Source organism: Rhinolophus ferrumequinum, chromosome 14 (genome assembly GCF_004115265.2).
Source record: "Rhinolophus ferrumequinum isolate MPI-CBG mRhiFer1 chromosome 14, mRhiFer1_v1.p, whole genome shotgun sequence".
NCBI lineage: Eukaryota > Metazoa > Chordata > Mammalia > Chiroptera > Rhinolophidae > Rhinolophus > Rhinolophus ferrumequinum.
The window spans coordinates 24,482,728-24,508,087 of NC_046297.1; the positions used below are offsets into that span (position 1 = coordinate 24,482,728).

At 34.9% G+C, this 25,360-nt stretch overlaps 1 protein-coding gene across 3 annotated transcripts in view; it reads left to right on the top strand.

The window, feature by feature from the left end:
- The window catches only part of ATP6V1H (ATPase H+ transporting V1 subunit H), a 154,795-nt gene that overhangs the window by 25,246 nt on the left and 104,189 nt on the right, over positions 1–25,360 (top strand). For all 3 annotated transcript variants that reach the window (XM_033126480.1, XM_033126481.1, XM_033126479.1), the window contains 2 exons: positions 11,215–11,312; positions 18,221–18,413. In XM_033126480.1, coding sequence (XP_032982371.1) covers positions 11,215–11,312; positions 18,221–18,413 — 291 coding nt within the window. The remainder of the gene's footprint in view (positions 1–11,214; positions 11,313–18,220; positions 18,414–25,360) is intronic.

A 25,360-nucleotide genomic window follows, 5' to 3' on the forward strand; every position in this document is an offset into this window, starting at 1 on the left:
ACCAGTTTGAAAAATTGTTTAACTGGTGTATTTGACTTATTGGTAAATTTTTCAAAAGGTGTTTTAGATCATATGTCTTACAAACTAATTTGACTGGTTGTTAAAATGTTTGTAAGTTATCAAAGCTTAGATAATGAGGTACAAGCTCTGCTGACATGACATTCTTATTTTGCTCTTTTCTGTCCATTATATTGGAAAAAGAAAACTGATTAATTGAATTGGCAGTGCATTAGTCAAAGTGGTTTATCTAGTAGACGCATACACATACATCCCAAAAGAAATTAGCATCAGGGGTGATTGTAAGTAAGGAAAAGATTGCCTTTGATTTCCCACTTTTTCCCTTTAGTGCCCTTCAAATCTGAAAATACTCTCTGACTCTTACTGAAGGTTCTCACTTTTTCAAATGGCTATCAACTTCAGTAAGTTGAGGGTGTTAGCTTTTCTTTGATAGCTAGTCATATTTTAATAGGGGAATCTGAATGGTAGCTAATACTTGTTGAGCTCTCACTATGTGCCTGGCACTGTTTTACTCATTTTACATTTACATCTCCATGAATATTCACACTCCCTCTTTGACATAGGTCTTACTATAAGCTGTGTTTTATGGTTATGAACAGTGAGGCTGCGCTAAAAGGCACACCAGTTTGCTCAAGGTCATTCAGCTAATGAGTGGCAAAACCACTAAAGAATTACTTACTGAGAGAATTACTTTTGCGGCAACTGTACTGGAGTTGGATCGTTAGGCATTCAAAACTCATAACCTACTCAGAGTTTTGAAAATACTGACATTCTATCTTAAAATCCCTTTAGGTTTTCAGAGAGCATACAAAAGCAGTTTGGCAAAGTGCCTTACACAATATTGCCACTTGATGTCAGTATAAAACACAAAAAGTTTTACACTGCAAAATGCGAAATAAACATGACCCAACGACAGACTTAAGTTTTAAAATGGCCATGGAAGCATCATCATAATTACAAACGTTTTATTTAAATGACGTTACATGAATGGAATTTCCTTAAGATGCATTAATTGTCTTTGCTAAGTGTGAAAATAATAAATGACATCAAATCATATGTACTTACTGTGTTCAGTTCTTATACTGGTTCTTGTATGTGAAGGATCGATCGGAAGCCACACAGTCTTGAAAGTTGATTGTTGTGCTGATGCCCTGACAAAACGAGGAATACTGTGATCTCTCACAAATTTGGAGGATTTATAAAGAATCTGGGAAATTTTTGTTTGTTTGTTTGTTTTCTTTTTCCTTTGCACAGCTTCATTTATACATGTGTGTAGGGTCACAGGGTGACTCCTAGCTCCTGCATTTGACCGGGGCCTGTTCTCTGGCTATTTTTGTTGTAGACCTAGTCTAGCATCAGTTATTGCTAGATGAACATTGTTTTACTGGTAGTAAAGTAACTTGATTAAATTGCCAGGGTCTTCTATTGCTTAGTTTATGTTGTTCTTTACTGTTCTGGAGCAGTTCTGTCCAGTAGAACTTTCCATGATGATGGAAATGTTCTGTATATCTGCACTGTCCGTTATGGTAGCCACTAACCACACACAGCTATTGAGCACTCGGAAATGTGGCAAGTATGAGTGAGTAAGTAAATTTTCAGTTGTATTGAATTTTTTTTGCAGTTTTATCGAAATATATTTCACAACCGTAAAATATATCTATTTGCAGTTCAGTAGGTTTTAGTATATTTACAGACGTGTACAACCATTACCACAATCTAATTTTATAACATTTTCAACACTTCAAAAAGGAAAACCTGTCTGTACACATTCCCCATTCTTGCTTTCTGCTCCCAGCCTTTGGCAACTACTAGTCTACTTTCTGTTTCTGGATTTGCCTCTTCTGGCCATTTCATGAATGAATTATATAGGATGTGATTGTCTGTGACTGGCATCTTTCACTTAGCATAGTGTTTTCAAGATCATTCATGTTTTAGCACATAATACCAACATTTTAGAAATTTAACTTTTTTGGCTTTTGGCCAAATTCCTTAAATTGCTTCCTTGGCAGTTCTAATATCCTTGTAGATAGGAGGTTCGTTTTACTTCTTTGGCTTTTGTTTTTGCTTTAATGCTGTGCTGATGTGACACTTCTTAGTCTTGAAGAAGGGGTAGAGTACTTTAGTAATTTAGTTATTTATTACTTTGTTGATAAGTACATCAAAAGTGCTGCACAAGTAGCAGACATGAGTGAGCTGCATCAGTAGTTCACATCTTTTAGGGCTGATAATTGTCTGCTGTAGCTGGTGAGTTGTAGTCTGTGAGGACTCCAAGTAATTCACTATCAATTATATATCTGTCCAATTTCATGAGCATTGTTATTTAGAGCAATTCTTAGATGATTGTCATTGTTCGACTGCCTTTTATCTTATCACAAAATGAATACATTTTAAATGTTGGGGGTCATTAAGATAGATGCACAGAATGAGTGTTAAGAAAAGGAAGAAAGATAAGAACCTCCGAATTTTGTTTTTGTGATCAGATTTTTGGAAGGATTACCTGGAGGTATATTCTGGCAATGCAAAAGAAAATCAAATGGTAAGGAATTTCAGTACAAGACTGTTTTTACATATCATTTCCAAAGTATAACACCAACAATAATGAAGTAACTAAATATTGTACATGAGATGTGTTCTTCAAAGTTGTATACAAAGCAATAATTTATAAAGTAAATGATATTTTCTTAAGTCCACAATAATTTTTCCTCATAATATAGAATCCCAGTAGTCATGTAATTGATTACATGACTAGGCAAATTAGATTGAAAGCAACACTTGAAGGAGATTTATGAATTTGTAAATTAGTAGTGAAATTCCTTTTTCGTAAGACAAATCTCAGACTAAATTACTTAAGTTAATTTAATCTAGGTATTTTATGAGTATTGACTAGAGGATCTTTTTTTTCTTTCACTTTACCGGAAATTGAGTTTATTCAGTAACAGCTGATGAATTGCAACTCGGCAAATACATGCTGTAGCAAGCTACAAGCAAATCCACTGAGGGCTTGGGACCGGCTATATTTATAGGCAAGGAGTAGAAAGCCGGAGGAGTACAGCCAGAGTCTAAACAGTAATTTCATCGTCGTAAGGATGGGGAGAGATTTGGGGTGATGTTCATTAGTTAAGCGATAAGTCTTGGTCTCCTATAAATCAGGCATTTAATAGAAATCAGTTTCTTGGTTCCTAGTTCTGTTCTTCTGAGGGCAGTGCGACAGTCTCCATTTCTTGTTGTTCTATCCATTTTATTTATTTATCTATTTTTTTTAAAGTGGTGAAAAAGAAGTTTATTAGAAAAGATAGTACACTCCAAAGAATTGGGAGTGGGCCCGAGCACAAAGAGAAACGGCTCAAGGGCCGCAGCTCAAAGGCCTTGTTCTGATCCATTTTAGATTGAAATCCTTTCACACCAGTATGAATGAAAGTTCTTATTATTTCACATTCTTGACAGTATTCATTATTGTCGGTGTTTTAGATTTTGGCCATTCTAATAGGTGGGTGGTGGTTTCTCACTGTTGTTTCAATTCACAATTTCCTAATGATATGTGATGTTGAGTATCTTTTCATATCTTTATTTTCCATCTGTATATCTTCTTTGGTGAAGTGTCTGTTCAGGCCTTTTGCCCATTTTTTAATCAGGTTGTTTTCTCATTTTTGAGTTTTAAGAGTTCTTTGCATATTTTGTATAACAGTCTCAGATGTGACTTTTGCAAATATTTTCTCCCAGTCTTAATGCATGTTTATGGAAAAAGAGATATTTTACAAATGTTAAGAATTGTAGCCATTGGTGATAGGATTAGAGGCGATTCTTATTTACCTTTCATTTATTTCATTCCCAAAGTTTCTACAGTGAGCCTATATTTTTTATATAACAAGAACAATAAAAACAATAAACATTAAGTTCACCTAAAATGGCAATAATAGGAAGAAAAATTTTAAACCCTGAAAACTAGAAACTAGAAATGACAACAAATCTAATGTAAGAACCTAGGAGAAATGTCCTTTTTAGTAACTACAAGGCAAATAGGATTAGAACAAGATTTGGATCTCCCACTTTATAATGCCAAAAACAGAGAGAATTGTAACTCAGTTTTTTCCTGTCCTCACATGAAGTCAATATGACTTGAAGTTATGGAGGCTAAAAAAAAATTAATGCTTTTCCTCCCACCTTCTAAGTTCTAGCTGGGCTAATAATCAAATTAACAGAGATAGGAAGAAATCAAATGTTTAGTACATGCACATGGGGAATTCACATAAGAATGAAAATTCCAAAGACCGTGAGGCAACATTGGGTGTATAAAATATTTTTGGATAAAGGAGAAAAGCGGGGGAAGGGATATTAGATTCAGAATTGAAAATGGGTGATTTATAGATAGTTGAGGAAGAGTGGAACATACATGGCAGGAAAATTTTTGCTAACAGACTTGGAGTCTTCCTGACTGATGCTAGGGTAAAGATTCTTAATCGTTTTTAATAAGCCAACTACCAGTGAATTCTTGGGCTTATATATGAATTTCAGTTCCTGAATATGAAATGGTAATAAAATAGTATACTTTAGAATTGTTTTGTGCTTTATAGAAACTGATTTGAGTTCAAATTTGAGTAACAGCGTTTTTTTTTTTTTTTTTTTTTTGGTAGGGCTGGTATTATTTTTCTTTATTGATGAGAAAACAGTTTTGAAGAGTTTAAATGAGTTGCCAAAGATAATTGGGCAAAACTTCTGATTAGCAAAACCTCTTCCTTTTTCTCCTCTCTTCCTTTTTTCAGTCTTTCTTTTTTTATGTCATAATTTATATAAAGTAAAATGCACATATTTTAAATGTCAGCTGAATGAAATTATATGTTATGTGTCCTCCTACTCAATACTTTCCTTCACCTCAACTTCCACAGAGGTTATTGTTATTATGATATCTATTACTATAGGTTAGTTTTGCCTAATCTTGAACTCCATATAAGTGGAATCATATATATTAGGTTGGTGCAAAAGTAATTGCGGTTTAAAAGGTTAAAAATAATTGCAAAAACTGCAATTACTTGTGCCCCAACCTAATAATATGAACTCCTTTGTGTCTGAATTTCTTGCTCAGTATTGTATCAATGCGATTCATTCATGTTGCATTTAGCAGTAATTCATTCTTTTCATTGCTATGTAGTAATCTCTTAAATGAATATTCATTCTTTTTATTGCTATATAGTAATTCTCTTATCGATGAATATTTGGGTTACTTCTAATTTTTGGCTATTGTGAATATGCTCGCTATAAACGTTCTTGTACATGTCTTTTGGTAGATGTAATCACTTACAGGTCGGGAGCACTTAATTCTAGAATAGAATCACTAGGTTATATGTAAATTTCGTATATATTGCCAGTCAGTTTTCTAAACCAATTTCTGTATCCATAAACAAAGTATGAGAATTCCAGTTGTTGCAATTGCCTACTGATGCTTCATATTATCGTTATTTTTTAAGGTGAATGATAGGGGCAAAAATCACACATACATGTGTGCACACTCACGTTTTAGTTCTACAAGAAAAGATTCCTTTAATAATCATGAAACATTAAATACTTTTGGGACTGTTAATTAGCAGTCCTCCATTTTATGTAAAACTGGCTTCTGGAGTTTATTTTAGTTAATTAAATGTTGGAAAAGTTCAACTTGGTTCTTCACTGATATACCCCTGTACTGTGCATTTTCACTCTCTGTGGGTCAGATGCTTTTTACTGAAGTGCAGACTGGTTGTTTTCAAGTGACCATGATTCCAAAATTTATATAAATATTATCTTCACTCTTTCTTATTTAGTTTGTACTTAAGTCGCTGCATTATGGAGACGGATATTGAAAATTTGTTTGTAAACATTTTTATAACATTAGTTTTGTTTTGGTACAATTTCACTGAAGTTTTTATGTTTATCTTTTGTTTCCTACTTTGTAATCTTTCAATTCTTGAACTACTTTGTAATTCTGCAGAATATGGGTCTCTGAGACCATATTCATCAGGAAGGTAAAGTCTGTCAGTTGCTGTATTCCCTATGATGATGATTCTATCATACTATAGGAGAGTTTGCATTTTCAGCAACATTGGAAAATTTATCCAAATGATACTCTCTTAAAGGTATTGAAAGTAAAAATAGTTTTTCTCTGCCATTGAGGTTTGCTGCAGTGAGAGTGCATCTTGTGTCCAGTTCAGAGTCTGGTGCAGCACAAAGAGATCTAGCTCAAACATGAAGAGAGTGGACTCCTAATGCTGATCAAGAGAGTGGACTCCTAATGCTGATCCAAGATTTAATTCACTATTTTAATTTTAACAAAATTGTATCACCTTTTGAAGCCTTGGGTTAGTTATCTAAAAACAAACAAAAAAATGGTATAGTATTTCCCTTTTATTTAAAATTTTAATTTTTTGATTGAAAGTACTCTGAAAAATATTACATACATGTTAATAAGTTGTCTTAAAATAAAGTTCTTTTTTTCTTTTTCGACAGTTTTTTGGTTAGTTGTGAGAGTTCAAAGATCCATTTTGACTATGGAAAAAACAGAAGTTTACATCAAAGAACTATGGTTGAATGACATTCAAGCAAATAGTATTTGGGAAACAATATAATGAGTATCTAAAACATCTTTTTTGCATGTATACATTCTTGTTCAGTCAGTCTAAATACAGGTAGCTTTTTTGTCATTGGATAAATGAATTACTTTAGTAATTTAAATGGAAACTAAATCTGGCTAACTGAGCTCTTTTACCATAAATATTTTCTAGTAAAGTAGGATGACATAAGGTGTAGCCAAAACTGATTAGCAACTTACATTAGTTCTCAAATTGAGATGACTTAAATAAAAAACAAATACTAGTTGGTTATGTACAATCCATAATTACCAAACAGATTTACTTTTGGCTCCAAAAAGAAATAGGATAATAGCTTTATGTTATATATATTTTTCAGTATTGAATATTATCAGTATAAAAATTTTAAACTTTTAATTATTGAACAATATCTATTAAAGCCCCATTCATTTGAAATTAGTGTAAGAAATGAAGTTTGTATTTTTTTTTGTTCATTCCAGAGATATTTATTGAGTGCCTACTAGGTCCAGTGCATGGTGCTGAAAGCCTAACTGAAAAAGATGGGCATGACTCCTGCCTTCATAGGGCTGCCTTGTATTCTGGGGAGGACAGCATTAGACAAGTTATTACACACTTCGATTATTTTAGTACAATGTGGCAATGCTTGCACAGGTCCTTTGAGAGTGTACAAGGAGTATAATCATATTGGTAGTTTTAAAAAAAGATGTACATGTAATGCACAGAAAATTTCTGCAGTGTTACACAGAATAGTGGTTATATCTTAGGAGTGAGAGATGATAAGACTGACATTTTATTTTATGCAGTTCTATACTTATTGGATATTTTATGATAAACATGTACAAAGCATCTCATGTAAAACTCAGGTCAATAAAAATCATGTACACAAACATTAATAAGGTTCCATACAACTTGTCAAGTCATACTTCTGGTTTATAACTATACTTGATACCCAAAGCTGATCATATAGGCACCCTCCTTGGGAGTTCTGAGCATAGGAGACTCAGGGAGAGGCCACCTGGGAAAGGAGAGGTTCTGAGGGAAGGCACAGAAATGTGATTCCTTATTTTTTTGTTTCTTGCCACATTTCTGTTTGGAAGGAGCAGTATTTGATCATATCAAATACTACCTCATCATTTTGATGGTTCTTGATACTGTCCTATAAGATAGATGATTTCTCTGCTTTTCAGTTCTTGTTCAGTTTGTCTTTGAAATCTTGTAAGATTTCTGGATTTTCTATTAGCAATTACACCTATTTCAAAGAATACTTTTTCAAAGGTTGTAATGTGTGTGAATAGAATAGGAAATTCTATCAAAAAGAAAAATACGTAGAGCAAGAAAAGATCAAGGTTAGTGTTTGCATTGAGCAATATGAAGGATAGTAGTATATTTATATCTTATTGTCCTGGAAATCAACTTAAGGGTAATGATAATATGGAATTTGGAGATATATATATATATATATATATATATATATATATATATATATACACTATCTTGCTAGGCACAATACAAAAATAACTTCACTTGGAGAAAATATATTTAAAAATATATTTAGCCAAATTGCAAAGTAGAAAAAAATATCAAATGCAGTGAATTTTTAATTATTCATTTAGCAAAACAAGCATTTTTAAAGTGCTGTTTTTTACCAGGGACTGTGCTTAAATGATGAACTTAAAAAACACTCCTCTATTGCTTTCTGGCTTAATGGGGATCAGAGAGAGAGAGAGCGAGAGAGACAGAGAGAGAGAGAGAGAACAGAGATAGAGAAAACAGATTTATATGTGGCACTACGAAAGTGATTAATTCTATCTGGAAAAATCAGAATACAATAGTAGATACGCAGGAAACGTGTTGAATATTATATGACAGGTACCATTGAAAACTCTTTCATACATTAACTAATGAAATTATCCCCACACCCCAAGGCATTTGCCCTGTTATCCCCATTTTATAGGTAGAAAGCTCATTCAAGCTTACATAGCTTGCAAGTGGCTGAGTGTTGCCAGCTGGTTCTAGAGGCTTTGTTCTTAACCGTTATGCTATCCTATACTATGCTATACTATGCTATACTATACTATACTATGCATTTTCATGGTGGAGGAGTTAATATTTGATCTAAGACTTGCAGCAGGTAAGTCGATTCAAATGGAGAGGAGAATGGGGAAAGAGCTTTCCAGTTAGTAGTTGGAGATAGAGATCTAATTCTCAGTTAAAGTGATTGTTGGAACTGGTAATTTAAGGTCACCGAAGATCCTTTAAGGTCACCAAGGCATTTGCTATGTTAAGTGGGGTGATGAGACATAAGGGAGGTAAAATTTTGGTGATAATTCTTTCAAGAAACCTTCATGTATTGGGAGGAAGAAAGACGCAGAGATTGGTACAGGTTTAGGGATAGTTTAAAGATGAGTAAGGATTGCGTATATTTAGAGGCTGAGGAGAGGAAACCAGAGATTGAAGATACAGGAGAGGGGTCTGGTTGATGGAGCATTATGTTGGAGGAATGGGATATAGACGAGGCTATAGATCTTGGACAAGAAAAAGTCTACTTGTCTCTCATGTGAGAGAGAGGTAAGAATGGCTATAAATGGAGTTCAATTTGGGGAATGAAATGTAACTGAGTGAATCTCTTACTAATGGTCTATTTTTTCTCTTACTATTGAGAGTGAGGGAAGAGAGTAGGATAGGATAGTAGTTAATATGTGACAGTGACTCTGGGGAATGCAGAACAGACTAGAATTGCTTGAGGGCTTTGCATGGTTGTTCTATTGGCTGCAGCAGTATTGAATTACCATTGTGTAGTATTAGAAATGGGTTAGATTGAAGGCTGATTATTTTCTTAAGAAATATCGAATAATTTATACATAAGACTAATAGGGCAATGTAAGTGAAAGACAAAGAAGTGATGCAATTTACTTTAATTGAAGGCAATACTTCAATCATTTGACAGTGTTGCCCTCACTATGTATTTTGAAAGTAATTTCTGGAATGATATTTGGACTAGGTCAGAGTATACAATAGGAGAGGTTACAGTTTTAGAACCAGCATCTTTTATATGCTCACTTATGATGTGAATCTTGAAGCTATAAATAACAGCAAAGAGTCCATATTTGAAATGTGTCATGGTTGGTAGTAATATGGTAAATGGACACAGAAAAGAAAGACTTACAGTGAATCAAGAAATTTTTGTGTTGAGAGAAAATTGTTGATAAATGGAAGATAAGAGAGTGCCCTATGTTGCCTTTTTATTGATGAAATGTAGAAACCTTGCTTAGTCTGTCTCTTTAATGGAATTCCTCTTGCACGGGGAATACTACCTGCTGACTTAATTGGAAAAAATACACTTTTTTCCCCCCATCATGGAAGATTGTTTTAGAGCTGAAAATTCACTAGTTTTTGGTCATTAATTTCTGCTAACGTTTTGAGTTTTGATGCAAATTATTACTAGATATTTTGTGCTTTCGGGCAACTGTGTTCACTACTTTCTAGGTAAAATCTAACGTAACCTTTTCTTGATAACTTTTGATTATTCTACTGTATGTACTTACATCATTGTGTTTTTGTATTTGAGTGCCTGGAATTTCTTTGAAGTATTAGAAGTATTAAGTTTTAACAGACGTTGTTTAAATTAAAACACAGAGGTTAGCATTGTGTATATTAGATTTTGTGAATTTATAGAACATCCATATTCTCTCCTTTCTTAACTTCATTTTTTTTATTAGCATGTTCTTTAAGGCTAGAGTCTGAAATTTAGTCTTGTTTATCCATTTCTTATAGATATAAGGCTGATGGTAAATATTTATAGAAGAGCCTGGGCCAGGTGTTATTACTAGCTTTGCTAAAATGGAGGAGTCTGCTACTTCCTGGGGATATTATTCCTGTTTAATTCAAGTTTCAGATTTAACCACAACTTTTCTAAGACAGTGCTTTTGAACTGATAGTTTTTACAAGTGATAGAGAGTCTTTTTTAAGTGTTTAATCACACTTTTTATGTGTGGTATAGTTTTTTTTTTAAGCTTCCCATTTATTGAATTTCTAGGAAATGTCTAGCTGTATGGCGAATTACTTTACTTAATTCTAACAATACCTTTTCTTGGGGTGTTGGGGTACTTGGGGTGTCATCCTCATTAAGGATGAAGAAATTGAATTTGGAAAGGTTCAGTAACTTGCCCAAGATCATTCAAATATAGGTCTGTCTCAAAGCATACACTTTTATCTTTTTAATTTTATTGTTGTTCTTTGATATTTCTATAATTTTGAAGAGCAGTATTCTCTATATAGTGCCTGTATTCAGAGGAAGTGAAACAGGCAAAGTAATTATCAAACCATATCAAAGATATAATTTCTTTGTCCCTTCATTTCCCTAACTATGCATATGTGTGTTAAATAGTCTTGAACTGTATAGGTTTAATTTGGCAGAGAACATCAGCTTTATTTCTAAGAGGTAGAGAGAAAAGCAAAAATGAGGATTGACTTTTGAAAAAAAGACTACGATTTTTGGTTGTTCTGATGATAAGAAATTCTAGCAAAAAAAAAAAAAATTCCAGTCTTTTCGTATATGTATAATCTCATGACTTTAAATACGTTCCGATTTTAAAAACTTGTACTTCTTCTTGCATAGAGCTCTCAGTATGTTCAGTGTGTTGCTGGGTGTCTGCAGCTGATGCTTCGGGTCAATGAGTACCGCTTTGCCTGGGTAGAAGCAGATGGGGTAAACTGGTGAGTGATTATTTACTTTTAATGTAGAACAACATTTAAAAGCATCTCTCCTTGACATTTGCAAAGAAATTAATGCTGTTAATCACCCAAAAGAAGTATTTTAATTTTCTCATGTCTGTTTACAGTGGATTATGCTAACATTCCTAGAAATCAATAATAACTACCAGTTGGAATGTTTCCCCTTTTTCTTGCATGGTCTGTGCTATTAATAAGAGGCGAAGGATTCCTAAAAACCAAATCTTGATAGATCAAATTCCAAGTATTCAGAAAAACAATTTTAAAAATGTGGTAAATACAGGCAAAAATCAACAATAAAAAAAGTCTTATGCCAAAAAGAGTGAATATCAGTCATTCTTTGTAATGCTATATAATCAGTCCATTCTTTGTGGGGTCCTCATTTGCAGGTCCAGAAACTTTGAGGAGCTGTCTTTTCAGGTTTAACAATGTGTTTTTACAAAGAACCCATAAACCCCCAAAACAAAGAAATAAAATTATTTTACTACCAGAAAGCCAATTTATTTATTTATAGTGAGAGATCTTACTGCTCTTTAACCAAATATTCTTTTCAGTTAGTGAAGACATTGTTTATCTATTGGAAAATCTATACAGGGAGCTAGTTTATCAACAGAAGGTTGCTTGGTGAGCAAGGCTTGAGAGCAGAAGAGTTGACTGAATGATCCTGACGCTGTGGTAGTCTTACGCGTCCATCTCCAGTTTAGGAATATACCTGCCAAAGGGACCATATACCCTAGATCTTCTCAGCCAATATTTGCATGCGATTTCTTAGGGTGGGTGACCTCTGCAAATGACTGTTCTTATGAATTACATTTGAATTGTCATAAGCTACACTATAACCATCAACTCAATAAATTAGTAATCTTATAATAATCTGCAAAATTTCTATCTATTTATACGTATTTAATCCCCAGTATGTCAGGAAAAATAGTCATAATTTGCTATCTAGATCCTTTGTAAAATATATATTTAATCATTTTATGAATAATTAATAGAATTAAGAAAAAAGAGATAGTAGAAAACAACCATTAGAAATTTTAATAAGAATTTTTACATAGCATACCTTTTTTTAGTAAGTAAATTTTGGTGCACAAACATCATAAAAGATGAAAGAAAACCATCATATGTCCTTTTAGCAAGGAATGGTCCAGATTGTTGTTGGCAATACTGTTTTGATGTTTTTCATGTTGAATGGCTAACTAAGTGAGAATACCATGTTATCTTTTTGTCCTTAGAAATATATTGCTCACTCATCGATTCTCTAGTTTGAGATATAGTCATATGAAGACTCACAGTTGAAGATTTCACTTATGTGACCAATTTCATCATCATTGTTATAGAATGGAATGCTTGCTGTCTGTCTCTTTGCTTTCAACTTCCAATTTATCTAATAGTGAAATGCCTTCCTCAGGTAATTGTCATTATAGGAAGGAAATAAAAAGTTCTGAATTCTCAGCTGTGTTCATACTGTGTCAGCAGACTCAACAGAGGGACTCAGAAGACTCAGCATTTAGTTGTTCTCATGGCTGAGATTTATTACGGAGACGGTATGGATACACAGCTGGACCATAAGGCTGAGTCTGGAGGAATCCATGTAAAGCTTTCTTAGTGCTCTTCCTTCCATGAGGGGATTGCATAGCACACTCTTGCCCCAGCAATGAAAGTGCAACATTTGTGTAAGTTTTCTGCCCAGGAAACTCACTAGGCACTCCACACCCACAGTTTTTATTGAGGTTTGTTAGGTAGGCACCCTCTGCCTAACACACTGCAAAATTCCAGACTCCAGAAGCAAGGCCAGGTGTTCAGCATAAACATTGTTTGTGCAAACAGTTTAGGTACAGTGAGCCACCCTTATCATTTAGGAAAAGTTTTGTATCAGGGTGGGGAACTGTTGACCAGTTAAGTTCCCACAGCCAGCCAAGGGCCAGCTTTGCAGGCAGTCTTTTCTAAGGATAACAGTCATAGGATGATGATGTTAATAAAGGTAGACTGGAAAGATGGTGATTCTAGTCTTTTTACCTTCTTAAAAAATGGTGCAATATTTTGGGCAATACAATAAAAAAGGATAATTATTTACTTATCTATTGATCAGTATTATATTATCTTCCTAAGTGATTCATTATTCTCCAACTTTCTTATAAGTTTAGTCTTTAAATGTTTTTAGCATAGTTCGGAATAATGAATGGATAATGATGAAATAATATCAAGGATGATGAAATAGTGTAATTCTCTAAATTATATATAGCATAAAATCTCAAAGTTTCCGTAACATACCTTAGGTTTAAAATAGATCTGTATGATGATTGCAAAATAAATGGAATTCTATTCTATGAAACAAAAAGTAGATTTTCTTTTTGTTCTTTGGAAGACTGGTAAGAGAATAAAAATCATGAAACAAATTTATACAAAGTTATAGTTGTAGTTATAACTATAGTTATAATTGCTCAAAAAATAAACTCAAATACTAAAATGTAGTTCAATAAACTGTAAAATCAAGAATAACCAAATGCTGCTGTTCTAATTACTGGCACTTAGTATTTTGGAGGACAGTAAGCAATATTAACTATTCAGTTTAGCAACAAGAGCAGGGATAAATACAATTTAGAATATTTCATGTTCAACCTACACATTTTAGTGTGGTAGTGACTACAACAAGATTAGCAATAATCAAATCAATAAAGAGACATTTAGGGTGAGAATAGGCATTAATAAAGATATAATATGTTAACTTGCTGATGGTATAGCAATTTAGAAAAGTCATTTAGTCTTCATTTTTTAAGAAATGAAACGTGTACTTTGTACTTTTCAGTATCTTTTGTTAGGATTGAAAGTTTTCTTCTTATATTTTTTTTCTCGTATTTCTCAAATCACAAGGAGAATCATACGAGCAGAAACACTTTTCAAGTGTAGCCTGTTTGAAGAGAGTAGAAGAGAATTGATGTTTTTAAAACCCCGGTATATTTTTATCTATATAATTTTCTTTCTTTCTTTTTTGGTTAAAAACCTGTTACATGAATGACACAACACTATTTCTGAATGTTTGTATACCCATATAAGAACAAAAATATACTTTGCATTGTCTTGTGTATTGTTGACTTCACTAGAAAGTCTAAAAGTTAGCACTGATTTTTTAAAAAATCCTGGAGCTGAAAGGGGGCTTTTACTGGGGTAATTCCCTCCACAAATTCATCAGGCACTTATGAACATTCATACCCCAATATTTGAAATATTTTGAAAGTATAAAGTAGCATATAAATGAAAGCTAAGTTTTTTAAAAAACATCAGACCATTACATTATTGGGTGACATTGCGTGATGAGGTGCGAGGTGCTCATGGGTTTGAAGAGCAGCTGCTAGCTAAAAGTGTACAAATCAGCCAGTAAACTAGCTGCTTTTTCTCCCTACTCCCTGCATTGGCTTGATTGGAAAAAAACAGAACAAAACACCTTGATTAAAAGACAAACAGAACACTAAATAGTTATTTTGGCTTCATGGACCTTGTCCTTCTTTCTAATCTTGGATTTGACAATTTGTATTTTTTGAGCTCTCTGCATAATGTTGTACTATATATTATGGGAACAGGAAACATACATAGTCCTTTCCTCTAAGAAATTTACAGTCTTGTTGGCAAGTATGATTAAATACCTAACAAAGGTAGCATTTAGGAGTCTACAACATCATTTAATAACTTTTTCAGGGACTTTAACAGTAGCACTAAACTCACCAATTTGAGAGGGTTAGCAGAAACCTAACTGGTAATTCATGCCTGCCCACTCATTCTTCAGGTCTCAGCTCCAGGGCCACTTCCTCTGAATCCTTCCCTCCATTGCACTAGACTTAAGTTCCTTGAGAGCACAGGCATTGTCTGTTTTTCCAACGATATCCCCCATGCCTTGCACCGTACAACATATATTTGTTAAAGTACTATTATCTCCTTAGCATGTCTTTTATGCTCCACTGTATTCAGAGTTAGGGCTTCTGCACCTAAGGGTATCCCTTCCTTATTCTGGTAAACAGGAGCTTTATTTTGCTTCATTAGAGTATTTCTTATGGTTAATATTTGGATATAGAAGACTTCTCCAGTAATCATATATATATATGTAGTTGACTAATTTTAAACTCGCTTAAACTTCTCTGCAGCATTCATCGTTGACCACTCCTTCCTTTGAAACCTTTCTGTCTTTGTTTCAGCAATAGAATATTGGTCCTGAGCTCTCCTTAATCCCTCTGGTGGTTAAATTTTTTTCACTTTAACAGAGATAGTTTAATGTGAAGAACTGTTAACTAGGTTTCTGAAACAAACAAGGATTCTCAAGTGTCAGAAAGATAGGAAGTACAGATACTCCTAAAGCTGGGTAGCAAAGGTAAGAAATTGCAATTACTAAATTTACGCTTCAAGGAGGGGCTGTGTGAAGCTGTCAATTAGAATATTAGACTAAGGAGTACTGCTTATCCGAGACTTAAGTCTCTGAGTTCAGAGGAAGGGTCATATAGGTTGGGACTCAGAGGGCTGGTGCTGGTGTCTCTTAAGGTGTGCAGTGAGGCTTGTTCTGCTAGAGCTGTTGCGAAAATGAACTCAACTGCTGCCATGGGAAAGAACGGTTGCTGCCAGGGTGAAGAAATGTTGCAGAAGTGATCACAGGAAGCCAACAGGAGAAAGTCTCTCTTCCTCTATCCTGCAGTCAGCCTCTAGCATCTCCTATCGGCAGAGCCAGCTGGTAAAGTAGATATGTGGCTTAATGTCTCAGCCAGAACATCACAAAGCGAAGGGTAAAAGGCTTACCTTAATAACTGAAATAATCAGAGAACAAAGGAAACTGGGTATTAGGGTACTAACAGAATAAAATTACATGATTTTACACCTGTTGAAGTATTGACATCAATATTAAATAAAAGCAAGTCTTACACAATAGCCAAATATAGAAGACTCATAGGAGAAATCATGCATGAGATAATTAAGGACAATTCAGCAAATTTGTAACTATGCAAATGACAAAAATGGTGAAATGGCACAAATATAAATCTTCCAGTAGGCTACTAGTTATAGATTGTAAAATTAAATTTAAAATTTATTTATAGTAGTAGATTTATTTTTTAGAGCAGTTTTAGCGTTACAGAAAAATTGAAAGTGCAGTAAGTTCCCATATATGAGGTATGATCAAACAATACGGTAAATGTTTAAATTAAAAAAAATTGATTACAGTAAAAGACACATTGCCATTAATCCCCCTCAAAATACTCCTCTTCGCTTCCAACACACTTATCCCATTGTTCTTGCTACTTTCTGAAGCAGTTCTGGAAGTCCTCTTTCGTGAGTGTCTTTAGTTGTACTGTTGTGCCTGCCTCGATGTCCTGAATCAATTCAAAATGTTTACCTTTCATGGTCATACTGACTTTGGAGAAGAGACAGAAGTTGCATAGTGCCAGATCTGGTGAATAAGGTGGATGAGGACACACTGTAATGTTTTGATTTGACAGAAATTGCTGTACCAGAAGTGATGTGTGACATGGAGCCTTTCTGTTGTGATCAAAAACTATGGTGAATGCTGCAGCTGAGTGCCATCCAATGGAAAGGCAGGAATCTTCAATATGGGAAGGGGTGCATCAAATCTTAGTAACAGTGTGTGACAAGTTTCAACTTGTTTGGTTCAGTCGGTTGAGCATGAGCTACGGTTGTGAGAGAAGGTGTGTTTTAAAATGTGCCATAAATCATCCTCCATCATGACAATGCTCCGTGTCACGTATTGCAAAACATTATGGTGTGTCCTCATCCACTTTATTTACCAGATATGGCGCTGTGCAACTTGTGGCTCTTCCCCAAAGTCAAAATGACCATGAAAGGTAAACCATCAAATTAGACGACTGAAAAATGAGCAAAGTGGGGTTAAGGGAAACTCAAAATGTGTACAACATAAAAACTGAATCCTAATGTGAACTGTAGAAGTTAGAATATATCAGTACTTGTTCATCAATTGAAACAAATGTAGCATACTAATGCAAGACATTAATAACAGGGAACACTATGGAAGGGCAGGCATACAAAGTGTGATCAAACAATACGGTAAATGTTTAAATAAAAAAAATTACAGTAAAAAGACACATTGCCATTAATCCCCCTTAAAATACGCCCCCTCATTTCAAACACTCTTATCCCATCATTCTTGCCACTTTCTGAAGCAGTTTTAGAAGTCCTCTTTTGTGAGTGTCTTTAGTTGCGCTGTCGGGGTTGACTGGATCGATTCAAAATGTTTCTGTCCTTTGTTGTGTGAATGTAGGCGTTCCCCAGAGAAATTTCCTTAGCACTCTTCTTTGGTGTAATCTCTTTCATTTCCATTTTCCTTATCAGTAAAATAGATTGAACTAGAAGCTTCTGAGGTTCTAACCCTGAAATTCAATGATTGGCTATGTTAAATTCAGACTTATAATGGGTTTTTCCAATCGCATGCCCTCTTTTCTTTGAGTTTCCTAAATATTTTTAAAGCTGTAAATGATCCTCTTGGTCGTCAAGACTCAAAATCTTGATATAACATCTGTCTTCACCATGATGTACTTTGTGTCATCCATGTTTCTCCAAGTCCTGTTGACTTTAGCTCCTTTAATGTCTGTCAGATTCTTGTTCCCATTCCGACTGCCGTGTTGCAAATCTGTGTTCTCTTTCTCATTGCTTTTCTGCAGCAATTGCTGCTTGCCCAAGTCCTGTGAGTTTTGGAGAGGGTTAAGTGAATCTGTGCTGCAAATGGCTCTGCATGAGTAGGGAACTAGCTTGCTTGTTATTGCTGGCAGAAAAGAAACTGAGGACATAATTTTGTTTCATTAGTGCAAAAAGAGTGATCAATTATTTCTTTTTGCTGCACTGTTATATTAAATGTTTTCTTAATATGTGTTCCTTTTCAGCATAATGGGAGTTTTGAGTAACAAGTGTGGCTTTCAACTCCAGTATCAAATGATTTTTTCAATATGGCTCCTGGCATTCAGTCCTCAAATGTGTGAACACCTGCGGCGCTATAACATCATTCCTGTTCTATCCGATATCCTTCAAGAATCCGTCAAAGAGAAAGTGACAAGAATCATCCTGGCAGCATTCCGTGTAAGTGTTCTGTGGTGTTTTTTTAATGGTGCATGCGCATGTATGTGTGTGTGTGTGGGGGGGGGAGAGAGAGAGAGAGAGAGAGAGAGAGAGAGAGAGAAGAGAGAGAGAGAGAGGAGAGAGAGAGAGAGAGAGAGAGAGAGAGAGAAGAGAGAGAGAGAGAGAAGCCGGGACAGAGGCATTTTCACTGTGAGTATATTTGAGGGCTTTTAGGGGGTGGGAAAAAGTTGCTTGTTCTCTATGTAGTTATGAAACTATGGCATGTTGGTGAAGATAGAGTAAAATATCACTAATTTGTATTTATGGCATGCGGGAGGAACTGATTTAATTGGATGAAATGTATGAGTTATAGAATGCTTGTAAGGAAATATAATTCAGATAGAGGAAGTCCCTTTTTGTTGCAGTTTTCCAAGAGACTGTTATTGAGGTTTTTCTCTTATGGTGCCCTTAGTGTAGTATGGAGTTCTATTTTAGATTCTGGATTTATTGACTAGCAGTATTTCTGAGACAGCTATAAAGATGTATAATTATTTTGAACAGCAAAGTTATTCTATTAGGATATTAGAATTTTTGGTGATTATCTAAGTCAACTTTCTCTTTTGAATAGATGAGGGAGTTGAGGCAAGAGGGGAGCAGAGCTAGAATCTGAATACTAGGTCTTCTGTCTGCCAGGCAATTGTAACACAGAATAAAGTATTGTTAATTGTGGTTACTCAGAGCCAGTACATTTGCTGTAACAATTGTCTTTTGATAATTTTGTTGGTTGCCTTAGAATTTAAGGGGGCTTCTGAGGGATGGCTTGGCTGACCTAGTTAGCTCAGACCATGCCCATATATCCGAAGGGTTCTTTTTTACCTGAATAGTAGGTGACAATGTGGGATATGATTCCGAATCCGGGCAAAAAAAGAATGTAGACTTCGGGGTGGCCAAAGAATCAGAATAGGTGTTGGTACAGGATGGGGTCTCCTCCTCCTGCATTGTCAAAGAAGGTAGTGTTTAGGTTGCGGTCGTTTAGTAGCATAGTGATTCCGGCGGCTAGGACAGGAAGGGACAGTAGAAGGAGCACAGCTGTAATTAGGACAGATCACACGAAGAGTGGTGTTTGGTACTGGGAGAGGGCAGGGGGTTTTATGTTAATAATTGTAGTAATGAAGTTGATTGCTCCTAAGATAGAGGAGACCCCTCCCTGCTAAGAGGAGGGAGAAGATAGCTAGATCTACAGAAGCTCCTGCATGGGCTAGGTTTCCTGCTAGAGCTGGGTAAACGGTTCAGCCGGTTCCAGCGCCAGCTTCGACCATGGATGAGGCCAGTAGAAGTAGGAAGGAAGGGGGCAAGAGTCAGAAGCTTATGTTGTTTATACGTGGGAATGCTATGTCTGGGGCACCAATTATTAGAGGGACTAGTCAGTTGCCAAAGCCTCCGATCATAATGGGCATTACTATAAAGAAGATTATTACGAATGCATGGGCGGTGACGATTACGTTGTAGATTTGGTCATCCCCCAGGAGGGCGCCTGGCTGGCCTAATTCAGCTCGAATCAGTACGCTCAGGGCGGTGCCCACTATTCCTGCTCAGGCACCAAACAGCAGGTACAGGGTGCCGATGTCTTTATGATTTGTTGAGAAGAGTCAGCAGTTAATGAACATAGGTAAAATGGCCGAGCAGGCATTAGGCTGTAAATCTAAGCACAGGGGTTTGAGTCCTCTTTTTACCAACTCTTGTAGTGTATAGCACACATTGAATTGCAAATTCAAAGAAGCAGCTTCAATCCTGCCCGGGCTTCTCCCGCCTTTTTTTCCTACGTGGCGGGAGAAGTAGATTGAAGCCAGTTTATTAGGGTATTTAGCTGTTAACTAAAATTTCGTGGGATATAAGCCCACCAATCTAGAAGGGCTTAGCTTAATTAAAGTGATTGATTTGCATTCAGTTGATGTAAGATAAAGTCTTGCAGTCCTTATTGGCAGGAATTAAATGTATATGCATTTGCTTAGGGTTTTGAAGGCTCTCGGTCTGTGTCTAACCTAAATTCCTAGTTTAGTGTTGACAGCACTGGGGCTAGGGGGAGTGTTAGGGTGGATAGAACGATTATTGGGGATAGGAGGGCTGTTCATTTTGTGCTTTCGAATTGTCATTTGATTTTTATGTTGTTGGTGGATGGGAATATTGTTAGGGATGTGGTGTATGTTAGTCGTATGTAGAAGTATAGGTTGAGTAGGGCGGTGATAGCTATTAAGGTTGGGAGGATAATGCTGTCGTTTTTTGTCAGTTCTTGGATGATTATCCATTTGGGTAGAAATCCTGTTAATGGGGGGAGGCCTCCTAGTGATAGTATAATTGCTAGGATAGATGCTGTTAGTATGGGTATTTTGTTTCATAGGTGTGATAGGGATAGTGTGGTGGTTGATGAGTTGGTCATGAATAGTATGAAGGTTGTGGTTGTTATTAGGATATATAGAATTAGGTTGAGAATTAGGTCTTTAAGGATGCTGCACAAGAGTAATAATAGTGATTTTGTCTCATGTAGTGCTTACACTGTGCCGTGCATCATTCTAAGGTTTTCCATTTGTTAACTCATTTAATGCTTACCACAGCCATATAATATGGCAATTATTGTTATTGTTAGTATATTGGTATCATTAGTGTTAGTGTTAGTCTCATCATACAAACTGGATACTGAGGCAGAGAGGGCAGTTTACTGGTAGGTGGTAGACATACAAATCCAAGTTAGTTTCAGAATATGCTGTTAAGCATTATTTGTTATGCTTTCTTTAAATAACCAACAAAACATAAATAAAAAGTAGTACAGATATATTGCAAAAATTTAAATAAAATCATCACATTTGCCAAATATAGTCACTAACATCTTTTTGATTTTTCTAAGCATGCAGAGATGAGAGATATAAATAGGTGTATGATTTTGTTTTGTTTAAAAATAAAAATGGCATCATATGATAAATACTGTCCTATAACTTTATTCTTAATATGTAATGAATATATTTTCATTTTTATATGTATAGAAATTCAGTGTACTTTTTAATGGTTGTATCCGACTATGTTGATGTGAAGTGGTTTATTTAACCAGTGTCTTATTGTTGGGCATGTAAGGTGCTTCTAGTTTCTTTTACATATGTTTGCCTACTTTGATGAATATTTCTGTTGGATATAGTACTACAGATGGAATTGCTGAGTCAAAGAATATACTTTGATGTGTTTATGGATTATATTGATGGATTATATCAAATCACTTTTCAAAGATGTGCAAATTTATATTTTCATCAACTGTGTATTGAGAATGCATGTTTTTCCATTTTTCACTTGCATTTAATATAATTTTTCTTTCAATTGTTAAAAAACATTAGGTGAAAAATGAAATCATTGTTTTAAATTTATATTCTGTTAATAAAGAGTGGAGCTAAGCATCTCTTAGTATTTTTATCAGTCATTTATATTCTTCCTATAAATTGCTTATTCATAGCATTTGTGACCTTTTAAATTTTAAAATTTGATGTGTAGGAACTCTTTTCTAGATGTTTGTAGTTAATAATAGTAATAACTAATGTTTATTGACAGTTTATTCTGTGTGAGGCACTATTTTAATTGCTTTAAATGTATTACACATTTAATCTCCCCAGGACTCCATGCAATGGGCATTAGGCCACAAGAGGTAAAGTAATTTGCGAAAACAGACAAGAAGCAGCAGAGGTGGAATATAAATTCAGGCAGTAATACTCATACTCTTTACCTTCATGCTAACCTGTCTTTGATATTGAAAATAATAAATGTTATAATTTACTGGGTGATTTTCATGCATTGCCTTATTTAATCTTCATGATAATCCAATAGGTGCTATTATTTTCAGTATATAGTGGGGAAACCGAGACTTGGAGATATGGCTTCAAAGCTATCTTCTTTTTTTTAAATTAAAGTTTATTGGGGTGACAATGGTTAGTAAAGTTATATAGGTTTCAAGTGTGCAATTCTGTTGTACACCTTCTATATATCACAATGTGTGTTCACCACCCAGAGTAAGTTCTTCCATCACCACATATTTGATCCTGTTTACCCTCATCTACCACTCCACACCCCGCTTACCCTCTGGTAACCAACCACTAAATTATTGTCTATGTTTATCAGTTTTGGTTTCTTTACTTGTTTGTCTTGTTCCTTTGTTGCTTTCAGTTTTATATCCCATATATCAGTGAAATCACATGGTTCTCGACTTTTTCTGTGTGACTTATTTCGCTTAGCATAATAATCTCAAGATCCATCCATGTTGTCGCAATGGCACTATTTCATCTTTTCTTATGGCAGAGTTGTATTCCATTGTGTAGATATACCACATCTTCTTTATCCAATCATCTATCAAAGGACATTTTGTTTGTTTCCATGTATTGGCCACTGTAAATAAAGCTGCATTGAACAATGGAGCATGTATGTCTTTATGGATAAATGTTTTCCGATCTTTTGGGTATATACCCAGGAGCGGGATTGCTGGATCATATGGTAATTCTCTTCTTAAATTTTTGAGGAACCTTCTATAGCGGCTGCTCCAGTCTGCATTCCCACCAACAGTGTATAAGGGTTCTTTGTTTTCCACAGCTGCTCCAACACTTGTTATTATTTGTTTTGTTGAGGATAGCCATTCTAACTGGTGTGAGGTTATAACTTATTGTGGGTTTTATTTGCATTTCTCTGATGATTAGTGATGTTGAGCAACTTTTCACATGTCTATTGGCCATCTGTATGTCCTCTGTAGAGAAATGTTGCTTCAGGTCCTCTGCCCATTTTTTAATGGTTTGTTTGTGTTTTTTTTTGTTGTTGAATTGTATGAGTTCTCTGTATATTTTGGATATTAGCCCCTTATCAGAGGTGGTGTTTGCAAAAATCTTCCATTCAGTTGGTTGCCTCTTTATTTTGTTGATGGTTTCTTTTGCTGTGCAGAAGCTTTTTAGTTTGATATAATCTCATTCATTTATTTTAGCTTTTACTTCCCTTGCCTTTGAAGTCAAATTCATAAAATCCTCTTTGAACGCAAGGTCCATAAGTTTAGTACCTATGTTTTCTTTTGTGCAGTTTATAGCTTCAGTTCTTATGTTTACGTTTTTGACCTACTTTGAGTTAATTTTGGTACATGGTGACAGATAGAACTCCAGTTTCTTTCTTTTGCACGTGGCTTTCCAATTCTCCCAGCACCATTTATTGAAGAGGCTATCTTTTCTACAGCGTATGCTTTTGACTTCTTTGTCAAAAATTATCTGTCCATATTTATGCGGTTTTATTTCTGGGTTGTCAGTTCTATTCCATAGGTCTATGTGTCTGTTTTCCTGCCAATACCATACTGGTTTGATTATTTTGGCCTGTAGTATAAGCTGAAGTCAGGGAGTATGATACCTCCAGGGTTGTTCTTTTTTCTTAAGATTGCTTTGGCAATTCGGGGTCTTTTGTGGTTCCAGACAAATCTGTTGATTTTTTGTTCTATTTTTTTAAAAACTGCCATTGGTATTTTGATGGGGATTGCATTAAATCTGTATATTGCTTTGGGTAATATGGCCATTTTAACTATGTTGATTCTTCTAGTCCATGAACACAGAATGTCTTTCCATTTGTTTGTGTCTTCTTCAATTTCTTTAAAAATTCTTACAGTTTTCAGTTTATAGGTTTTTCGCGTCCTTGGTTAAGTTTATTCCTAGGTATTTTATTCTTTTTGTTGCAATTGCAAAAAGATTTTTTTTCCTGATAGTTCATTGTTAGTATATAGGAATGCAATGGATTTTTGTATTTTGATTTTATAGCTGGCAACTTTACTGTGTGTGTTTATTGTTTCTAATAGTTTTTTGGTGGATTCTTTAGGGTTTTCTGTATATATAGCATCATGTTATCCGCAGAAACTGACAATTTAACTTCTTCATTCCCAATTCTGATGCCTTTTATTTCTTTGTCTTGTCTCATTGCTCTGGCTAGGACTTCCAATACTATGTTGAAAAGCAGTGGTGATAGGGGACAGTCCTGTCTTATTCCTGAACATAGAGCAAAGAACTTCAGTTTTTCATGATTCATTATGATATTAGCTGAGGGTTTGTCATCTATGGCCTTTGTTATGTTAAGGTGTTTTCCATCTATACCCATTTTATTAAGTGTGTTAATCATAAATGCATGTTGTATCTTGTCAAATGCCTTTTCTGCATCTATTGATATAATCATATGATTTTTGTCCTTTATTTTGTTTATGCAGTGTATCATATTGATTGATTTGTATATGTTGAACCATCCCTGTGCCCCTGGGACGAACCCCACTTGGTCGTGATGTATAATCTTTTAATGCATTGTTGCATTCAATTTTCTAGAATTTTGTTTAGGATTTTTACATCTGTATTCATCAGAGATATTGGTCTGTAATTTTCTTTTTTTGTGTTATCCTACTAGGTTTCTGTATCAGCGTAATGTTTGCCTCATAAAATGAGTTAGGGGAGTATTGTCTCTTCCTCAAGTTTTTGGAAGAGTTTGAGTAGGACAGGTTTTAGGTCCTCTTTGAATGTTGGGTAGAATTCACTAGTGAAGCCATCTGGTGTTGGACTTTTGCTTTTGGGAAGATTTTGGAGGACTGATTCCATTTCTTTACTGTTGATCAGTCTATTTAGATTTTCCAGTTCTTCGTGATTCATCCTTGGAAGGGTATATGTTTCCAAGAACTTGTCCATTGCTTTTGGTTATTGTATTTGGCTGCATATAGTCCTTCATAGTATTCTTGGATGATCCTTTGTATTTCGGTGGCATCCTTGGTAATGTCTCCTCTTTCATCTGATTTTGTTTGTGTCTTTTCTCTTTTTATCTTGAGCCTAGCCAAGGGTTTGTCAATTTTATTAGTCTTTTCAAAGAACCAGCTTTTGTTGTATTAATTTTTTCTAATGTCTTTTTGTTCTCTATTTCATTTAGTTATGCTCTGATTT